General features: G+C 45.0%; 1 protein-coding gene across 4 annotated transcripts in view; it reads left to right on the plus strand.

The window, feature by feature from the left end:
* Nucleotides 1-15,000, plus strand: part of lrrk1 (leucine-rich repeat kinase 1) — a 57,405-nt gene that overhangs the window by 16,272 nt on the left and 26,133 nt on the right. For all 4 annotated transcript variants that reach the window (XM_076287375.1, XM_076287376.1, XM_076287377.1 and 1 more), the window contains 13 exons: nucleotides 107-219; nucleotides 450-520; nucleotides 959-1,088; nucleotides 1,376-1,488; nucleotides 2,578-2,792; nucleotides 4,434-4,598; nucleotides 5,236-5,408; nucleotides 5,628-5,748; nucleotides 6,171-6,330; nucleotides 6,813-7,089; nucleotides 8,199-8,370; nucleotides 8,670-8,839; nucleotides 9,410-9,549. In XM_076287375.1, coding sequence (XP_076143490.1) covers nucleotides 107-219; nucleotides 450-520; nucleotides 959-1,088; nucleotides 1,376-1,488; nucleotides 2,578-2,792; nucleotides 4,434-4,598; nucleotides 5,236-5,408; nucleotides 5,628-5,748; nucleotides 6,171-6,330; nucleotides 6,813-7,089; nucleotides 8,199-8,370; nucleotides 8,670-8,839; nucleotides 9,410-9,549 — 2,020 coding nt within the window. The remainder of the gene's footprint in view (nucleotides 1-106; nucleotides 220-449; nucleotides 521-958; nucleotides 1,089-1,375; nucleotides 1,489-2,577; nucleotides 2,793-4,433; nucleotides 4,599-5,235; nucleotides 5,409-5,627; nucleotides 5,749-6,170; nucleotides 6,331-6,812; nucleotides 7,090-8,198; nucleotides 8,371-8,669; nucleotides 8,840-9,409; nucleotides 9,550-15,000) is intronic.

Consider the following 15,000-nt stretch of genomic DNA (forward strand, 5'->3'; position numbering starts at 1 on the left):
CGTTGGATGAGACGAGCTGTACCCAGGTGGAACCCTCAGGTGACATGTCCCGGTGAAAGGGGGCAAGGTCACGTTAGGCGCACAGTTGATTTTGTTTGTGTTGCAGGCCATCGTGTCCCTCCGGCTGTGTGGAAATCAAATCTCCTCTCTGCCCGCGCCCAACAAATGGAAGTGCTCACAGCTGAGAACACTTGATCTGTCCAGGAACCTACTGGGCAAGTAGGTCATATTGTTGACTGTCCCCCCATACCCCCCCCCCCTCTTTTTCTCTCTCACTCTGTTTCTCTCCTCCCTCTCTTAATCTCTCTCTTTCTCTCTCTCCTTTTCATTTCATGACTTACAGGGACCCATATCCCTGTTGTATAACTTCCTGTTGAAATCAGCGCCCTTCCAAAATATACAAACTCATGCTCCATTTTTGTGACTACAATGGTCACTGCCTCTTTCAGGAGTGAAGAATCTACTAAAACGAGGCGGTTGGCCTTCTTCACCACATGGCAAAGAAGAGATCCTGAACCAGGTAGAGGATTTTGTCATAAAAAAAAATGAAAGAGTCCATGTTTCAAAGCAGCAAGACTACATCAATCAATAATTAGGATTAGAGTCAGGACATACAGCTAAGCACAAAGCAATAAGGACACAATGTATAGGGGTACATGCAGATTGTAAAATGGGTCATGTCAAATAAGATGTTATACGTTGTCATGTACAGTGTGTGTGTGTGTGTGTGTGTGTGTGTGTGTGTGTGTGTGTGTGTGTGTGTGTGTGTGTGTGTGTGCGCGCGCGCGTGTTGTCACGCACAGTCATAGAGCGCAGTCATAAGTTCCAGTGTCCGAGTCCTGCCACACCTCGGTGCAGTGTACCTCGCGCTGGTCTAGGATAGTCTCTTAATTGTGTGTATAGTATGAGGTCATTGACCAGCGACTGGGTCTCTTGTGTCTGTGGCTTCCATTGGCAGTGTCGTCCATCCAGTTTCCAGTAATACTGCGGGATTCGTTGGAAGTACTGTTCTTGAACGACAACCAGCTGGACTGCGTGCCTCCTTCCGTGTGCAGCCTGAAAACCCTCTCGGAGCTCTATCTGTCCAAGTGAGCCAAAGCCCAAAGGGGAAATGGGGCAGAGCTTGCTGGGGTGCAGCCAGTCCAGTACATCTGATACTCCATCATTCTCCCTCCTCTCCTCTCCTCTCCTCTCCTCTCCTCTCCTCTCCTCTCCTCTCCTCTCCTCTCCTTTCCTCTCCTCTCCTTCTCTCTGGCTTATGGTTTAAAGTTTGGTGCTTGGTAGTTATTAGTGCTGACGGTGATGCCATTTCTGCGTTTGCCACGGCTGCAGCTGCTAATGCCATGACCTCCTCCTCGTTCTCTCTTCTCTGTAGCAACGCTGGCATTCAGGAGCTGCCCGCGGAGCTCGGACAGCTGCCCAACCTGTGGCAGCTGGACATCGAGGACCTCAACATCAGCAACGTCCCGGCCGAGGTCAGGAGGGAAGGTTTGTATGCTTGATCGTGTTGTGTCGCCCCCCGCTACCCCCCAACACACACACACACCTAACACACACACACACACACACACACACACATACACACTCACTCACACACACACACACACACACATACACACTCACTCACACACACACACACACACACACACACATACACATACACATACACATACACATACACATACACATACACATCCATATCCACACACACACACACACACACACACACACACGCATACACACACACACACATATACACAAACACACACACACACACACACAGACCTCTCCTGCAGATCCACTGGCCCATATCTGCTTGATCCACTTAAGCTCACGTCAGCCTGCAGGGGCCGGTCTGTGTCACGACACGTTAGTCAGTGTGCCGGAATGTGCCGGTCACTCGAAGTGTTTGAGTGTGTGCGAGTGTGTGTGTGTGTATGAGTGCGTGTGTGCGGTGGGCATTCTGCTGCTGCTGTGGTTTCACATGGATTAGATGTTAGCCTAGAGGAGGTGTGACAACCCATCTCCAGGAGATACTTCATGACACCCTTGAAATAGGAAGAGGAGAGGGACATTTATTTTAGTTGAGGGTGTTGCTGAGCATTTTAGAGTTGGAACAAGAAGATGTAAAATTACTAAATTAAATTTGCCTTGTTAATTGAATTTGTTTTTCTTGTCAGACTCTACATTATTAAAAAACAAATTAAAACAGAAATGAATGTATTATTAATAATAATTATCATTATGCTATATTAAAAAACCCCAAATTAAAACAGAAATTAATGTATTATGGATAATAATTAGCATTAGGCTAGCCTAAATACAAATCTGTACTAGTCATGATTTGTGTGCTGAGATGCACAGATGCATTTAAATGAAAATTTGTATTGTAATTTGAATTTTGGAGCTACTATATAAATCCCTAATGAAGTATAATTTAGTTAATCCAAGTGATGCCAGTATGAGCTGACCCATAGATATGAATACGTATCCATATCTTTGAGCATTGCCTGATGCATGGACACCTTCCTGAGGTAGGCTCTGACTGCCGTCCCCTCTCCTCGCCTCTCTCCGCAGGTCCAGCGGGTGTCCTAGCGTACCTGCGCGCTCACCTGCGCAAAGCGGAGCCGTGCCGTCTGCTGAAGATGCTGGTGGTGGGGCCGCCGCGGCAGGGCAAGAGCGCTCTCCTGGAGGCTCTGCAGACCGGACGCACCGGCCAGTTCCTGCCTGCGGAGTGCAGCATCCGCACCACCGGCTGGGAGCTGGAGCGCCCCAGTGGCATCAAGACCGGGGTGAGACAGCCAGCGCACGTCACATCATGTCACGTCACGTCCTTAGGCTCAGGCTGTCACACAAGCACATTTAAAGGAAAACTCCCGCCATTTTTCATAGATCTCTTTTTCTCGAGGTCACCAAGTACTGTCTGTATGAAAAAAAACGAACAGCTAGAGCAGCCAGGCAGCTACAGTGCTACACTCTGGGAGCATAATCATTGGGAACAGTACTCGTTGAAACAGATCCTCCTCAAGATGTATGTGAAAAACCAGATCCAGAATTCTCCTTTAAAGGGATATTCCACCATTTGAGGAATTACGCTCATTTTCCACCTCCCCTCGAGTTAAACAATTTATTTTTACCTTTCTCCAGTTCATCCAGCCGTTCTGTGAGTCTGGCGATACCACTTTTAGCTCCAGCCTAGCATAGATCATTAAATCGGATTAGACCATTAGCATCTCGCCTGTTAGCATCACACTTAAAAGTGACTACTACTCCTATTTAAAACTTGTACTTTCTCAAGTTAGAAAGTGTAACAAGAGAACGGAAAATGAAAAGTGACGATTTTCTAGGCTGATTTGACATGGAACTATACTCTCATTCCGGCGTAATTCCCCAAATGGTGGAATATCCCTTTAAGCTCTCGCTCATTGATATGCTCAACACGCTTACACCACCACCTCCACATCTACTCTAGTTACACTGTGTTTGTTCACTCCCCCAACAACATCAACTTATTAATGTGACTTATAAAACATAAAAAACACTCATAGCACTCATCCAGGCTTGGCCGAGCTAGAGGCTGGACGCTGTGACCGAGGGGACAGACTGAAGGTCAGCTTTTCTGCTTAGAGGGGTCAGGAATGCTGTGTTTTAACTCCCGAGGCTGCAGTGCGTCATGACCGAGCAAGCTGACCACAGAGTTGTGCTGGCTGAGGACTTCCAATCTAAGGCGTCTCTCATCCCGTGCTTATCTCTGTGTAAACCCCCCCCCCCCCCACACACACACACACACACACACACACACACACACTTATGGCTTAGTAGAGAGGAAGCAGACTGATATTGAATAAAAAAAAAAGGAGGGCTGTGTCTTTGTTTTTTTCTTCTTGAAAGCTTGAATAGAAATCTTACATCGAGAAGGTGATTTATTTTCATTTTGGAAAGCAAACATCTCCACAGTCCCATTTTGACCTTTCCTCCCCTTAACACAACAAAGTGAGCAAGCTTTTGAGGTGACCTTTGACCCCTCCTGGAGCGGTGGTCTCATTTCCAGGCAGAGGCTGACTCAACTTCCTGTTCCCCCCGATGCGTAAGTCAGAGGGAGAGACTTATAAAGCCTGGGGGACGCGTCTGTCTGGCCTGAGGCGGCTGGTCCTGCTCAGTCCACTACTGATTTACCACCACCAAAGCCCTAAACTAAACATAAATGTGTGTGCGTAGAAAACCTTCAGCTCCCTATTTGAAGGTTCTACCCCCCCTCCCTCCCCTACTGTCATGCCAAGCCAGGCCAACATTGTTCCCAGAGGCAATGTGAAGTTTACTTTGACACACAGTTTTGTTTGAAATACTAAATAGTCTTTGTTTCAATGGCACAGCTGCAGGGAGTTTTTTTTTTTATATATCTCTATCTGATCCTTTGAATGCATTATTGCCAGGTGGATGCCGTGTCTTTCAACGTCTGGGACATCGGTGGCCCAGCCAACATGTCGACGGTCAACCAGTGCTTCTTCACAGACAAGGCCCTGTACGTGGTCATCTGGAACCTGGCGGTGGGGGAGGAGGCAGTGGCCAACCTGCAGTCGTGGTTATTAAACATCGAGGTGAGGGGGGGGGGGGGGGTCGCAAAGGCCAGCGGAGGCTGCCCGTTTCCATGACACCTCCTCATTACATCTCTGACAGCTGCTCTCCTCTCTTCTCCTCTCTTCTCTCTCTCTCCTTTCCTCTCATCTCCTCACCTCACTGGCATAAGGGCTGGGGGCCCCATGAGGGTAGTGGTGGTGGTGGTGGTGGTGGTGTGGTGGGGGGGGGGTCTCAGGGCTCAGGGGCCACATCAGCAGGATGTCAGCCTGTCTTCTCTCGGGTCAAGCTGTCCACTGTTATTAATTATAAAGGGTGTTGAACCGTGTCGCTGTGTAAAAGTTTGAGCCTTTTCAAATGAATACTGAGACTACATGTGTTGAATAGCTATGATACTCATGTTCTATGTTCTATGTTGTAGATGATATATCAGCATGACTGAACTGGTGTTTGAGACCAGATAATGAAATTCAGATTACTACCATTCTCATTCAGGGTAGATGCGACCTTGTTTATGTGTTCTACTGCCCCATGATTTATGAGGCATGTTTTTTGGAGATTACATTTGAATGATAGATGAGAGTTTTATTAATGATAGATGAGAGTTTTATTAATGAGTTCATAGGGGTTTGTCTGTGCTGTTTTTTTTTTTTTTGTTAGGCTCGAGCCCCAAACTCGGCTGTGATGGTGGTTGGCACACATCTGGACCTCATCGATAGCAAGTTTCGCACCGAGCGTGTCGCCACGCTGCGGGCCTACGTGCTGGCGCTCTGCCGTACTCCCTCAGGAGCCAGGGCCAGCGGCTACCCCGATATCACCGCAAAGCATCTCTAGTCAGTACCGGCTTTTGTTCCATTCAGTTCCTCCTATTCATTAAAAATGTGTGAATGGGTCTGGAATCTTTTAATGCATTGGAAACGATCCCGGTGCTTTCACCCACTCTAATGGTTAGCAATTTTGTGTGTGTGCGTGTGCGTGTTTCTGTATTTGTTTCTGTGTGTGTGTGTGTGTGTGTGTGTGTGTGTGTGTGTGTGTGTGTGTCTATGAAACAGTGAGGTGTCCTGTAAGAGTATGGAGGGTGTGGAGGGTCTGAAGAAGCTCTTGTATCAAGTGGCCTGCTCTATGAAGGACATCAGCAACGCAGCCAGCTGCCACAAACTGGTTGGACGGCTGGTGAGTGAATCATTCTATGATTTCTATCTTGATGTTTGCTTTTTTTTGACAGTGGTTATTGTGTGAAATCGACATGATCAGGCTACAGGATAATTCATATTCATAGCATTGCAATTGTAAGAACCGACAGACCGTCACCCTTATTACGAGTCATGTCATGTGAGTGAAAGGCACGCATAGCTCTGTGTAATCTGCTTTACATGGAGCATGAAGCTCTTGGCATGGAAACCCTGAACCAAATAAGCATGAACATACACACATACCCTTAGGGAGTACTCACCAGAGAAAGCAGGCCCCCAGCACGTGGCTGCTGGTCTACATGACAGGCAACAGCAGTTGACGGTCAGCTACGTCAGTGTAATGATTAGGGACCTTGTTGCCCCTCTGTTCCTCCTCCTGCCCCCGCTGGCCTCTCCCCTCAGATCCCGAAAAGCTACCTGACCCTCCAGGAGGCGGTCCAGGCAGAACGTCTGAGGCGGGACGCAGAGGACGAGGTCCAGTATCTGACCGACCAGCAGCTGGAGCAGGTCATCGAACAGAACCCCACCAGTGACATCAAAGACTACGAGGATCTACAGACAGGTAGCCTGCTTCAAACCACCTGTTCAGTTGAACTGTCATTGGGGTCAGAGATGGTTTAAACCAGCCAGAAGTGGCCATGAGCATAATTGCCTAAGTTGACCTCAGCAATACCTTACAATATCTCATCAACAGTCAGTTCCACCCAGCTCAGTGAGTCTTTTGGTATGACTCCTAAAGTATCTAAAGTTTGTTTAGTGCACTTCATTAAATCAGGTTGTACCTACAGTACATCAATTAGTCACTTGTCAACTGAACGAATAGCTCTAAGTGCTGCAGAGTGTATAGTTATAGTGTTTGACAGACAGACAATAATTAGGCTTAACAGCTTGGAGGGAATGTTGCAAAACTAGGCTTGAATACGAACCCATCCAATATGGTGCTGGGTGCGTTTGTGCTTTTGTTATACTGATGTGCATAGAGAGGGAGGATTAATGAGTATGACACACAGACGTCACTCTCAGGTCCCTTCTCTCCCCCATCAGCCATCAGTTTCCTGATTGAAACTGGGACCCTGTTGCACTTCCCTGACACGTCGCACGGCCTGTGCAAGCTCTACTTCCTGGACGCCGTCTGGCTGTCCGAGTGCCTGGAGCGCATCGTCCACCTGAAGAGCTCGCGCTCGGTGGCGCGCAACGGCGTGATCCGTGCCGAGGACCTGCGCATGCTGCTGGTGGGGACGGGCTTCACCCAGCAGACGGAGGAGCAGTACTTCCAGTTCCTGGCCAAGTTTGAGATCGCGCTGCCCGTGGGCAACAGCAGGTGAGGAGCCCGCACGCTGGACAGCCCTGTTCCTCAGATACAGCACTCCACTGGGCTCTTAAAGTCTTGAGTTACGAGCTCCATTTGTCCACAGATGTTAGTTGCAGCATAATGTGGCTGATATAAGCATTCAACATGAAGGGTGGTATGTGTCCCCCTCAGCCCAGAAGCAGTCTAAAACATACATAAGTATTGTTTTTTTTTCAGTAAATACATTTCCAATGAGGCTGAAATTTTCAGCAGACTTTGGAATTAACTCAAGAAATCCAAACATTCAAGAAATCCAAGTCCATATAGGAACGCCACCTATTTCCGCTCTCTTACGTGTATGTGTCACTTAATATTCATTTCTATACAAACCAAGACAGCGGATTCCTAAAGAAACGCAAGCACCCACACATAAGTGTATGTAAATTAGCTATGTACCAAAAATTACATTTTACGATGACTCAAAGAGTTTTGTAAGGGTGGCAGTGGAATTTTGATTTGCAATGAGAATTCTCGGTCTAACCATTCATGTGCCGTGTGAAAGGACGGAAATACTGTATGCATCCACCAGCCCAGCACTAAACGGATATTTCAGGTAGTAAAAGCCCCGGTAAGAACCAAACCAGATTTGGTTCAAATCTATACACCTATGGCTACTGAAAAATGTAAGGTCCATTTATCAAATGTTATTTTGAAGTATTAAAAAACATTGTTGGTTTAGAATTTTCAAATGAAAGCGGCGGTAGTTGGTGCTTTTACAATAAATTAAGTTAAAGCCCAGAGAATGGCCTGGAAATAAATTGTATATATATTTATATATTATATAATAGTCATTCTCAAGCAATAATACTTTGTTTTAAGTATAATTAGAGTTGCTCAATTATGGCAAAACTCATTAGCATAAATAATGCACTGTATTTATAACTCAAGACAAAAAGAGAACACTGTTGCAAAACCAAATGCAGCAAAATAATCTGTATATTTTGACTATGTTGTTTTCATAATTGTTAGAAGCCATAACTGACGATTAATCAATTTATTTGATTAATTGCACAGCCCTTGGTACCCTTGTCCATTGCTCTCCCTTGTCTAATGCCCTCCACCTGTCTTGCATGCTGCAGCTATCTGCTCCCCCACCTCCTCCCCGCCAAGCCTGCCATGGATATCCACGGCTTCCGCCAGCACACTTACAACACCATCCAGCGCCACTTCAAGATGAGCTTTGTGCCCGCCGGATTCTGGGAGCGCTTCATTGCCAGGATGCTGATCAGCCTGACAGAGATGGACCTGCAGGTGCCAGCCGCCGCACAAACACACCAAAACACGGCTCACTGTTTACTTGGAGGCCCCCAGGTCCAGCCGGTCATTGTAACAAGCCCAAGGCCATTTACATGCTTCATGTCATGTGCTATACTAACACCCACAACTTAGCATGCAGGCCCAACAGCCAGAGAATGTCAAATCCTATGTAGCTCTGGTAGCCACAGCCTTATCCTTATCAGCTCGCAGTGGTTATTTAAAACTATTTAAAAATAGAATAGTCAGAGTGTACTTACGGTTGTTTTGCTGTTTTTTGTTGTTGTCAAACACAGGCATTTGAGACCAAGAAGAACACGAAGAGCCACAGGAACCGAGGGACCATAATTTACAGCTTTGCTGGGAACCAGCAGCGGAACCGCTGTAGCACGTTCCGCGTCCGACGGAACCAGACGATCTACTGGAAGGAAGGACTCCAGGTGACCTTTGATGGAGGGTACCTAAGGTAAGCATAGCTTTTAAGTGTGCAAAGTCAATGACTTTTTTTTATCTCTGCAGACAGAATCTGTTGTAGCACAGGGAATATAAATTAGCATGAATTAGACCCTTAGCGGAAGGCTGACGAAGGAAAGTGGCTGTGTGCCAAATCACAGCAGTAGTGAATTATCTTTGCTTAAGTTATGAATCTGCGCCGGCTGTATACTTAACCATTCTATTTAGCATTTCATTAATTTAGTTTTGAAGAACAATACAGTTTAATTTGGGAAATTGGTACCCTGTAGTGTTTACTGTGCTGGCAATAGTTCAGAAGAGTTTTCTGGGTAACATCAGGACAGTGTGGGTATGTGTGTGGGTATGTGCTTGTGTGTGGTGTGTGGGTGTGCCCTGGGCCGTGTGAGTGTTGATGGTATGCGTGGGAAGGGAGGCCTACTGAGGTGTGAACACATCTCTGGTGTGTGGCGGCAAATGAGGCGTTGGGAGATTAACGCTGTTCACACACACATAGGCACACACACACACCCACAGGCACCCACTCTCTTTCTCTCTCTCTCTCTCTCACCCTGTCCCCATGCAGCGTGGAATCATCCGACCTGAACTGGAAGAAGAAGAAGAGTGGGGGCATCAAAATCCTCTGTCAGTCGGAGATGAGGGACTTCTCAGCCATGGCCTTCATCACCGATCACGTCAACGCTCTCATAGAACAGTGGTTTCCTGGTGAGGCCCCAATCCCTACTCAAACCCAATCAAGGGAAAACCTGCTTATGCCTGCTTCAAACATCCACTTTGACCTCAAGAAAGGGGAACACACCACCAATGTCCTTAGCACATCCGTTTGGTCTTAAAGCTGCATTTGGCAAGATTTTTTGATCATATTCACAGAAACCGACACTATGCTCCGACAGAACAACATAAATCAGCCGGTTTTAGAAAAAAACCTGCACTTTTACCTCCACCTAGAGCCTGTTATTTGTTTTGCAAAAATCCACAGCTCCCGGTTATTCTGGTCCAATCAGAGCAGGGCTGTGTGAGATCTGACTGTTAATCACAGTCTGGTGCAGTCTGGTGCACACTTGACAAGCACAAACTCGATGAGAGGGTGCTCAGTGGTAGTGGGGGAGGGGCATGAGAGTTGTAAACATTCAAAATGTTGGCTAAGTCCCCTCAATCTGTCAGACTTGCCTACTGCAGCTTTAAGAGGATGAGTCAGCTAGGGCTGGGCGATAAAACAAAAGCGATATGTCTCGCAATAGACATGTACCGGTAATCGATATCAATTAAAAAATACGTTCGATAGAACATTCGATAATTAAAAGCAACACACACCTCCCGCCTTACGTTGACCATAAATAAATAGGCTAAATATATCTTGCATTGTAGCTAGCATGTGCAACTCTACCAGAGTAGGCGATAGAAGTAGGCCTACCTCAACACAGACTCTCAATGAGTCCTTGCCCCATGCACTCTCTCTCTCTCTCTCTCTCTCTCTCTCTCTCTCTCTCTCTCTCTCTCTCTCTCTCTCTCTCTCTCTCTCTCTCTCTCTCTCCCTCTCCCTCTCAGGCGCATCCCTCCTCAGCATGCTCATGTAATCCAAAAATTCCAAGTATTCATTTGAAACTTAAACACATGTGGGGAAACTGGTCTAACCAGACTAACCAGAAATAGATTTTTTTTAAAAATCAATAATTATCGATATCGGCTGATATGAAATACTTATATCGTGATACAGTTTTCAGCCATATCGCCCAGCCCTAGAGTCAGCTGTCATGCTATCTGTCAGAATGACATCTTGTCCTTGTCCTTGAATTTCCCCTGGGGATCAATAAAGTATCTATCTATCTATCTATCTTGTTGTATATAATGCAGAATTGGCGGCTGTATATTAATAACTAGATAACAAAAGACATGTTGGTTCAACATGGCTTCAATAGCTCAACATTCATTTCTATGTCCTGTCAGATAACAAAAGTAATAGATGTATTAGTTTGTCTATGGTAGGACCATCCTACCCACCTGTGATGGATGCACAGCTTAATCTGTAACATAGTTTGGATATATCAGCAGTCACTGGAAGACAGTGTGCGCTGATTAATTTCATGGGTTTCCTTAAACGTCAAGGTCATTTAAAAGTCATGTGCAAAAGAGTGGCGATGAGGTTTAGTGAGGAGGCTGATGGTGTGGAAGACGCTGCTGTCTGATGGAGGTGTGATTGGATTGTGCAGAGTAGCAGTGACTGATTAGAGCGAGTGACACAGAGACAGAGAGAGAGAGAGAAAGAGAGATGAAGTGCAGCAGACAGAACAGCAAGATAAAAAATGAGAGCGGAGAGTACTGCGGCCCATTGGGTCAACACATTGGAAAGGACTGGGGTCGTTATATTAAGGAGCGATGCAGTGGGGAGGAGGATGGATTATAAGAAGGTCACATCACGGTTGAAAAGAGGAACAGGAGTAGGCCTGTGCGTCCACGTGACGTGATATGATGTGCCAGGAATTCACGTTGCTGCTCAAAAGAAAGAAGGCAGTTCAATACAGTGTTGCAACAGCCAGAAATGTGAAGATGATAAACTGGTTTAGTGATGGGGAGTGCACAGAATGAAACAAGGAAACTGTCAGGTTACTGTAAATCTTTTTTTTTTTACGAAAGCTTCTCTTAATCTCTCTCTCTCACTCCCTCTGATGGAGGCTGTCTGTTGACATTGAAACAAAATGCTGCTTGAAGAATGTGGTCTTGGGCTGCTGCTACAGGTTGATTTCAGTTCTCAAGGAGAATGAACGAGGAGCCAAGTCCATCTTTGTGACGCTACAGAGGTGGTGACCTGAGAGTACTGTAGCTGGAGTGGAAGGACTTGTCACTGGGCGATACGACGCTGATGACTTGAAGGAGACAGTAGTGCTTTTGGTTCTGTGCGAGATGTTAGAGGTGTTACATACAATATTAAAGTCATCTCAGTTGAGCTTTAATGTCAGCCAGGAAGGCTAGATGGGTAACTCAACCTAGAATGGGGCTGAGGACATCCTGTGCGTTGGGAAGGATTCTTGTTTCCTCTGGATAATTGAAAGGGGAGGGAGAAGGATCAATGATTCAAGGAGAAATGGTATTTTTGTAGTTGTTTAGATAGAATTTCATCTTGGTAGCTTAAAGAAACTTTCTCCTTAAGCCTCAAGCTGAAGAAGACCTTCTTCTGTATGAATCCCCTTTCTACACTCACATTGAGCCCCACGCAGATTCAGTCAGTGCTATCTGCCATCAAATCAGAGACGCCCTGATAGTCTTGCAGTGTTACCTTTGGGCTGAATCTCTTTATCAGGGTTCCCGCGGATCCTTAAACAGTCTTAAAAAGTCTTAAATACAACTTTCGGTTTTTAAGGCCTAAAAATGTCTTAAATTGTCTGGGATGTCTTGAATTTTCGAAAGGGAGGTATTAAATTTATGGGACCGCCAGCAAATGAGCGAGTGCAAGAGAGCGAGTGAAATGTCTCCATCAGGTTTCGTGTATTTAAAAAGCAATGTATAAGTGACTATGAGGCTACGGGAGATAGTGTAGTGGTTGCAGAGTGAAGATGTTTTTCACGGGTGTGGTTAAAGGTGTGAAAACGGTAATAATACACAGGGTATCTGCACATTTTCCAAGTGCAAATTTAAAGACTTTTAAGACCTTTTCAAGACATCTAAATGAAAAAATTAAGACTATACCACGGCAAAAAGATACATACGACAACTTAAAACTGTTTTAAGCAATAGTTTTTTTTTCTACTAATTTTAACCCCCACCCCATTTTGGATGTCTACAGAAGTTACCAAATATATTTTGGCGAAAGAAAAATAATTGTGTGTGAATTACCTTCACAGCTATAAATGCCCAATTTTAGGGTCTGGGCTGCTTGCTTTTGAAGCTGGCTGTACATATCTGGTTGTGCTTACTGGCTGAGGCTGACTGTTCTTCACCTGTGTCTGTAGTAGGCTACTTGCCAAAGACATGTGCACTGGACTGGATTCCCTTCAATATTTTTTTCAAAGTTAGACTAAGCTATTTAAATATTTTAATAGGCCTACTTTATATAATTTACTATGTGCATCTTGTCCCATATGCAGCACCGCAAATTAAAGTTAATCCACTACTTTACATTTTGCATACCAGTTGTATCTAAACCAATCAAAGCTTGACTGAAACATTGTAAAACCATTGACTTGTTTTAAATTAAGAGGTCCTCCTGGCATGATCCTGCTGAAAACTGCTGGTTTCATCTCAAACACGCACGTATTATGAATGCACGTTTTTTTATGTAGCCATGTTGCCGACATTCAAAAAATATGCGGTTAGGGACCGTTCGTTATTTATAAACGGGGTCACCGGAGGAAAATAGGGGAGGGTCATGTCTTTTTATTCTTTGTTGAGGGGAGGGTCACCTAACTTTTTTTGTCTAGGAGGGAGGGTCACCCATCTTTTGTATTAATGAAAACAGCAAAAAATCAAAGTGGCTTGTTTGATTGTTGATTTCTGTCGCCATATAACGTCCTCTTTTGTTCCATAGCTCTGTCAACATTGAACAATGAAAATAAGGGAGATTTCCCGGGTTTCTCACGCAAAATACGGAAAATGTCAACATTCGTCCCCATTAACGTTGGAAGGGTTGGAGCAACAAAGTAGCCTACTTTATTCACGCCTAACAGCCTATATCCATTTGGTCAACTTTATCCAGCCCTAAAAAAGCTAAATTTAACTTTGGTTTACTTGTAGTTTACCGTGTAGCCTAACTTTAAACAGTGTGCATGCTTAACACAAAGCATACTTGTGCTTCATTCATCCACACATCCAGCTCCTAACGTTTTGACAAGCATTTCTACCAATTGACCTTGTTCCTGCCCATCTCTAGCTTTGCTGTCTCTCCATCCTTTCTGTTTTTGTTGTTTGCAAAAAATATATAGTATTTATTGGTAACCAGCAACAAGTGCAATTTGTTAATCGCTGTCATCCTCTCTCCTGCCAACAAAAATGTGTTAGGCCTACGTTCCAAGTAGCAGTGCATAATTCTGCTTCATAAAGTTGAACAAATACATTTGGTCATATAAATAGCCAGTTTATGGTCTACAGTGTAGTTGGTAAGTTATGGTAGGCCAACTTGGAGTGAATATACAGGGGGAATTCTTTGTCTAGCTGAGTAGCCTGGCAGGTGCGCACGTAGGCATAGCCTACGGCCGAACACCGCAAGCGCTAATGAATCTTGCTCTTACGACAACCACGTCGTTAACTTAAATAGGCCTAGGTTAACATCACTCTGAGTTCGCATTCAAGCAAGCAAAACGATGATTTGAATACATCTGTTTCACTGGAAGGGCAAGGGGTAACAACAGGACAACACAGAGACAGGCCAGAATGCAGGACTAATGTTATGAGTATTACAGTAATATGGGATATTCTACGGGAAAATATTAAAACGGCAAGACAGCAGGGAAACGTTAAAATGATAAACCCGAAAAAAAGTTGGCATTTTAGGTATTTTTCGGTCCCTGTGATTGTGCAAACGGCCTTTTCAAGTCATTTGAGAAGGAAGGAGTGTAGCAAGCTCCCAAATTGACGCTTGTCTGAGAAATTGAGTTTTGGATAATGTTCAGCTTCGGCAGCTTTACAATGACTGAGGAAGCCTAGAGACGAGTCCATAGCAACAAGTTCATGTGTTGAATTAGTTATTACCCAGTGTGCTTTGTTGAATGGTCTCAATGCTTTATTGTTTTATTTCATGTGAATACTTACTAGAGGAGTAACTTTTCAAGTAGGCTAATGCAGTTGCAGGAAGTGTGCATTTAGTTTCCATGCTTATTGTGTTTCCACAACAATGTTAGGGAGTAAATCTACTGAAATGGCCACCATCTTGGTGAAGTGTGATGTGTAAGATCAGAAAGCAGAGGTTGATTTTAGAACGGTAGCATATGTTGTTGAATTACCATAATATAACGTGTAAGATCGTGGGTGGAACACGTCGACAAGTGGCCGGGGAGGGTCATGACATTTTTGAAGATGCTGCTGGAGGGTCGTTGAAAATTATATTGCAGGTAGGGGAGGGTCATGCAACTTTTGATCGAAGCACTGAAAATCCCTCCGGTGATCCCGTTTATAAATAACGAACGGTCCCTTATTATTTCACAATTTTTGCGAAGTAGGCTAGGC

Source organism: Alosa pseudoharengus, unplaced genomic scaffold, assembly GCF_046254945.1.
Source record: "Alosa pseudoharengus isolate Yale_2024_CS ecotype anadromous, Long Island Sound unplaced genomic scaffold, YU_APseudo_1.1 YU_APseudo_1.1_scf_16, whole genome shotgun sequence".
NCBI lineage: Eukaryota > Metazoa > Chordata > Actinopteri > Clupeiformes > Clupeidae > Alosa > Alosa pseudoharengus.